Source organism: Atta colombica, unplaced genomic scaffold, assembly GCF_001594045.1.
Source record: "Atta colombica isolate Treedump-2 unplaced genomic scaffold, Acol1.0 scaffold9, whole genome shotgun sequence".
Lineage (NCBI taxonomy): Eukaryota > Metazoa > Arthropoda > Insecta > Hymenoptera > Formicidae > Atta > Atta colombica.
The window spans coordinates 1,443,650-1,450,219 of NW_017259583.1; the positions used below are offsets into that span (position 1 = coordinate 1,443,650).

A 6,570-nucleotide genomic window follows, 5' to 3' on the forward strand; every position below is an offset into this window, starting at 1 on the left:
TATTACATAAACAACATTATTTTTAAGACAATGAAATAAGGTTTCTTAAAAATTTTTTATAAATAATATTTTTATTGTGATTCTTAAATAGTTTGATTATCTGGAGTAACCTTAATCTTTTTACTTATTATTTGGACTCTTGTATATATATGTATATATAGTAAAAATATATTTATATAAACAAATGTAAAATTATAGATTGCCACAAGTATCTTCTACATTTTCTTGGCAAAGGCAATATTTTGGCACAATAACGGAAGAAAAGAAACCAGATGTACCTCCTATGTCAAAGGCAACAAAGAATGAAAAGAAACTGCAAAGTGAACTGGAGCTTATTAACAAAGAATTAGCTGAACTTAAGGAGTCTAAAGACGTATTGGAAGATAAATATAAGAGAGCATTGGCAGAAGGAGAAAATATCAGAGTCAGACTCACCAAGCAGATTAACGATGCCAAGCTTTTTGGTATTCAAGGCTTCTGCAAGGATCTTTTAGATGTAGCCGACATATTGGGAAAAGCTACTGAAAGTGTACCAAAAAATGAAATAACAGAGCAAAATCCACATTTGAAAAGTTTATATGAAGGTTTAGTCATGACAGAAGCTCAGTTACATAAAGTAAGATATATCTTTATTTTAATGAGAAATATAAATAATGTAATTTCAAGTGAGAATATTAAATTTTTTTTTTCTTAATTTAGGTTTTCAAGAAACATGGTTTAGTTTCACTGAATCCGGTAAATGAAAAGTTTGATCCTAATGAACATGAAGCATTATTTCAACAAGTAAGATTCATATAATAAATAAAGGTATAAATTGATAACTTTTGTGAGTAACGAATATCATTTTCAGGAAGTTGAGGGCAAGGACTCTGGCACAATTGTAGTTGTATCGAAAGTAGGATATAAATTGCACGAAAGAATAGTGAGACCAGCATTAGTAGGTGTTGCTAAGGGATAACTAATGTAAAGGTAGATAGAGCATCCATTTTATTATAAATTGTAAAATCCTATAAAGTTCAGTATAAAATATTGATGTACATTGTAATTTCCTTTTAAATTTTTATTTAAAATATAAAGTAGGAACCAATCTGTTAATATAAAGTGTAAAAGTAGCAAAAAAAAAATATATATGCTACTTTCATATAAAGATTTGTAGCATTACTATATCAATATATATAGAAATTCTCTTTTTTAAATATATACGTTGTTTTCCATTACGCATATACAATTTAATTTTTTACAAGGAGCTTATAAAAAAAAGCGATAAAATCTAGACAAAAATAATGATATATATTCATCTTCAGTTTGTAACATATCTTGACATAAAAAAACCGATATCATAAGAATATGATAAATCATAACTGTACAAATCTATATAATATTAAACATTTGCTATCAAATTTGAGTTTGTTAATCAATCCTCGTATAAGAAAAAGTATAATACATTTTTATATATTCATAATTTAACATCTCTCAAATACTTTGTACAAATCCGGTAAACTGGCTATTTGTAATATCGTTGAATCGTGAGCGAAGTGTTTTGGTGGAAGTAAACTTTCTTTAATTGCCGGATACAAAACATGTTCAGTTACATATTTCCAGTCATGTGTCTGATGCTTCGGATTGATGTAACTATAAAATTTTGCCGTTTCCCGGCAAATATTTTGAAAGCATAATTGTTCCTTTCTCCAGTCAACTTCCGTTGCTAATCGCATTATATACAATGGAATTTCCGCTTCGTATGGAAAATATTTATCTAAAATATTATTAACATATATGCAATTTATTCTTGTGATAATATAACAGTGTATTCGATGTTACATTATATTTACCTAATAATACAGGCAACGATCTTAAATTTCCTATTTTATCCATAACAACCGAAAAATATTCGTTCATCATGTCTGCCTTTTCTAAAAGTAACTCTTTCACTCTCGCTGCCAATTCTTCCTTTGGTCCGTCCTCCTCTGTCCATCCAGTTTCTCCCGAATCTAAAGCAATCATTGCTAAATCGAACAATGATATTCGTTCCTAAAAAATAAATTCACACGTGCAATATTAAATGGCTATAAAATAAACTTAATTTGTTGTATCTGAAATACGTACTGAAAATTTGATAATGCCAAAGTTTGCAAAATCATAAAGCATGATTTCATAAAAAAGCTCCTCCCTGAAAAAATATTACATTTTAAGATATGAATAAATTTATATTACATTTTTATTATGCAAAATAATAAAAATTACGTTAATTTTCTAGTATTGCATATATATAAATTCACTCCACTCTGTATCAAAGCCGAAGTTTGATCGATGCAACCAACAAATGTTAAATTAGCTAGAATGTCTCGTAATCCTTCGTGACATTCATCTTCAACATCCTTACGTAATTTTAGGATACTGGTTAATTTTACTTCATGTTTAAAGTTATTCACAGAATATGATTTAAATTGCTGTGTAAATTTCGAAGATTCATCAGCAGAAGTATTTGTCTCAGCAGATGATTTTTCAGATTGACTTACATTACATATTGAACTTTCACCTTCTTTCTGATTATCGTCTGTATTCAATGTCTGTTCTTTTTCTTTTTCTGAATTTTTCTTTATATTTTCGATAAAGTTCCTATTTCCGAAATACTGATATACTTGCTTACGAGCCCTATCAGCTATAGCATCTACAGGCTTATCTTTAGGATCATCTACTTCCTCATCTGAATCTCGTAGAAATTCTGAGATGTCAAACGTGAGATTCTCTGAACGGACGTTTTCCAATTTGTCTTGTTGTGCAGAGTTATATGGATCGCAAGTGTTTTGCGAGTCCAATGAAGATTTGGTATCTAATATATCACTCCAATCTAAATTTCGTGTTAAATTATTATCAGTTAGAGTCTTTTCGGTAGGTAATAATGTAGAATTGTGTTCTGCGATATTTAAATTCGAATCTTTCTCTTGACATTTATTGTCAGCAGATGGATTTTTCATAATAACATTAGGTACACTTTCTCCTAAATTTTCAGAATTAAGGGACTTAGGATCATTATGTGTTAATTCTTTCGTTAGAGTATTACTATCACTCTTACGTTGTTCGAAATGTATGGTAAAATTAAATTTGTCAAGTTTTTGATCAGACGAATCTGTCCTAATCATCTCCCTAGCGTGAATCTTTTTTAATTTATCTGAATTTCCTTTGTTATACTCGGGTAACACTTCTTCTAAGACTTCTTTAGTAATGTCTGCTTTCGGTAATCTGGCTTGTAAATAAAACGTTCTAGACGCGCTGTTTCCAGTCAATCTTTCATCTAACGCGAATTTTATTCTTTCAACTATCGTATCTTCGTGAAGAAATCGAACTTCGTGTTTTGTCGGATGTACATTAACATCTATATTCTGTGGATTAATATCCAAAGATATGTAACACCACGGATGAGCTTTTTTCGGGAGATATACAGAATACACGTCTTCTAACATTTTACGGATTGCTGCAAATAAATGTTCATAAACATTAAAATTTTGACAAAGAAATTAGAATATATATAAATACATAGATAAAAATTGAATATGCAACGTTAAACTTACAAGCAGAATCGACCAATCGATTGTTGATAAATAGCAACATCACCATTCGCTTATTTGTATAATTTGGATTTGTCACTAAACCGTGCATCTTAAATTTATAATCCTTGTCATCAAGCTCAACTTCTAATAGTTCACGAGCAACAGGATTGCCATACAATAATCTTATGTTATTCTGTTTGGTGGAATTATATGGCGTTCGAACCTGAAATTGTATTTGAACATGCTTTCAAATATTCTATTTTTAAATTATATTGTATTTTTTATCATGCGTCTACAACATGTTGTTATATTGTATACAAAATGATTTATCTTACTTGTGAACTCGGCTCGCCGTGCTTTTTTAAAGTAAATCCTACTGCTGAATTATGTACAGCATATCTCATAACTACTTCTGTAATTTTGGTAAATTCCTCCGATGGATTTGACAAAGCCTTTCTACGAGTTGCCACATTGTAGAATAGATTTTCTATTGTTATTACAGTGCCCTGATTTCCAGCACAAGGCACTGGAGGTGCTTTTAGCTTGCTGTTAACATATGATGCTCTGTAATAATATGTGGCAAGTACATTAATTAATCTTTCTTTCTCTGTATGAAATTAAGTATTACATTGTCAATGAAATATGCATACTTATAGGCGCATTTTTCATCTGCCGTTTTTGTCGTAATAGTAAGAAGAGCTATGTGACTAATACTGGCCAGAGCTTCTCCTCGAAATCCAAATGTCGTAAGAGTACCGAGATCTTCGAATTTTTGCAACTTGCTTGTGGTAAATCTTTCACACACAATCTCCATATCTTCTTTTCGAATACCAGTACCATTATCTTGTATCTAAAGTTATAAATTAAGTTAGAGATACATTTGAATATAATTTAGATGTGTTTAATTAAAATATGTTTAATAATTGAAATTCTATTATGTACCTGTAATAGCTTTAAGCCTCCTTCTTTCGCTGTGATTTGTATGTTCGTTGCTTTAGCATCCAAACTGCAACATAAAAGTGAATTTCTTGTAAATAAAAGTGAATGTGCATGTAGTAGATGATAATTTTCAAAAACTAACCTATTCTCTATTAACTCCTTTAACGCATTTGCTGGTCTTTGGATTATTTCTCCAGCTGCGATTCTGTTCACCACGACTTCATCTAATTTTCTAATCTTTGCTGGTGTACACATGTTGCTTGATATTAATTATTAATTAATAGGAAGTGGCAAAAATAGCTTTCAACACTGTTCTTATATGTAAACATATAAAGCATAATCCAGGAACAAAATTCAATTTCGTAAATTGATAATCTAGTTAGAATTGTTATACAATAAGTTTTACGTTCAGTGAAAATTTTTTTAAAGAGTTCTTGAATAAATTTTCGACGAAAGATTCTTCATACACATATCACTGGCGCCCATTTTTAAATAAATAGGTTAAAAATTAACTCTGCAATATTACCAACAAATATAATTGATTATAATGGTTGATAAGTTTTCTGACGTCGATAATTGAGGGCGTTATTTTATCTATACGACAAAATTTATTTAAAATAAACTTTCAGCCGCAATAATTTAATTCTTATAAACTATATGTATGAAGCAAAGTATTAGACGCAAAAAGTAATATAATCAAAACTCTTCAAGATTTACAATTTTACAAATTCTTACTTCAAATCAGAAGTTCATTCTTGAAATATAGATTATTTGTTTTACATTGTTCATTTCATTTCTTTTTTCATTTCTTTTTTACTTCTCTCTTTTTTACTTCTTTTGTTTACTATTTTTACTCTCTTGTTTACATTTTACTATTTTTTTTCATTATAACTTCTTTTTATTTTCTATATTTTGCTCTTTTTGTCATTTTCAGGTTTAATTGTTTTATATATTATTTACATATACAGGGTGTCTCGAAAGTTTTTACCAATCACTTTGTGTAAATAGAGCAGACTAAACTGAATCGAAAAAACTCTACCATTTTGCAATTTTTTGGCAATAGTTAACAAGATATTAATTACTAAAAATTGTCAAATATTGGTCTTGAATAATTTTTTACTCAAATATTACAACTTTATACATAGAAAAGTTGCAAGAGACAAAAATCATTTTATTTTCTTCTCATAAAGCTCTGAGAATTTTTTCAGAATTTGTTAATATGTATTTTATACATAATTTTTTAATACGTATTTTCTCATGTTGATAAAAATAAGAAAATGCTATATTAAAAAGTTGATAAAAAATTCAGAAAAAATTCTCAGTTTTGTGAGAAGAAAATAAATGATTTTTGTCTTTTACAGTTTTTCTGTAAAATTAATAATATTTGAATAAAAAATTATTCAAGATCAATATTTGACAATTTTTAGTAATTAATATCTTGTTAATTATTGCAAAAATTGCAAAATGGTAAAGAATTTTTCGCCTTAGTTTAGTCCGCTCTATCTACATAAAAGATTGGCAAAAACTTTCGAGACACCCTGTACATTATGTACAATGTATAATATTTACAACATAATAGATCTTCAAAAAATGAAGGGGAGATGTATACTACAAAAAAAAGAGATAAGATTACATATTAGAAGCTTTGCGAGAGAAATCATTTTTTCATGTTATTTTGTTACATGTCCACTTTCTGTGCTGTTCAGAAAAGAGAGAGAGAGAGAGAGAGAGAGAGTCTCAGAGTGAATCAATTAAAATATTTCTTTGTGCACGAGAATTAGCCTCCTGATTGATTCTTTAGCACATTTACAGAAATAGACTTACAGTTTTCTTGCTTTTTTTTCTCTTGATTACTATTATAATAATGTCCATCTTATGTGCCATAAATTTTCCAGAGAAATGATAATGGAATCGACATCGATTTTATTGTTTCTCACTAGGTTACGAGCATTTCGTCTCTATATGTAATACAAAATCAAAATCAATAACGTAAAATTTAATATAAAATTGAATATATATAAAGCACAAATATATATTATACATATATATTATATACATATATTATATACACATATATATA

At 28.6% G+C, this 6,570-nt stretch overlaps 2 protein-coding genes across 3 annotated transcripts in view; one reads left to right on the plus strand and one right to left on the minus strand.

Annotated features, from left to right (window-relative positions):
- The window catches only part of LOC108693292 (grpE protein homolog, mitochondrial), a 4,694-nt gene extending 573 nt beyond the window's left edge, over positions 1 to 4,121 (plus strand). The window contains exons 2-5 of one of the 2 annotated variants that reach the window (XM_018202166.1): positions 199 to 616; positions 700 to 783; positions 851 to 969; positions 4,054 to 4,121. In XM_018202166.1, coding sequence (XP_018057655.1) covers positions 199 to 616; positions 700 to 783; positions 851 to 958 — 610 coding nt within the window. In that variant the 3' untranslated portion in view covers positions 959 to 969; positions 4,054 to 4,121. Of the gene's footprint in view, positions 1 to 198; positions 617 to 699; positions 784 to 850; positions 1,401 to 4,053 lie in introns of those variants that run through there. The other variant, XM_018202165.1, reaches the window with a different exon arrangement.
- Positions 1,464 to 4,792, minus strand: LOC108693291 (DNA mismatch repair protein Mlh1). Its single transcript, XM_018202163.1, has 9 exons — positions 4,633 to 4,792; positions 4,494 to 4,557; positions 4,202 to 4,401; positions 3,887 to 4,115; positions 3,573 to 3,774; positions 2,245 to 3,475; positions 2,107 to 2,170; positions 1,833 to 2,031; positions 1,464 to 1,756 (listed from the first exon to the last, which is right to left on the minus strand). The coding sequence occupies exons 1-9, from the start codon at positions 4,743 to 4,745 to the stop codon at positions 1,464 to 1,466; spliced, it is 2,595 nt and encodes an 864-aa protein (XP_018057652.1). The 5' UTR covers positions 4,746 to 4,792.
- Between the last annotated feature and the right edge of the window lie 1,778 nt (positions 4,793 to 6,570).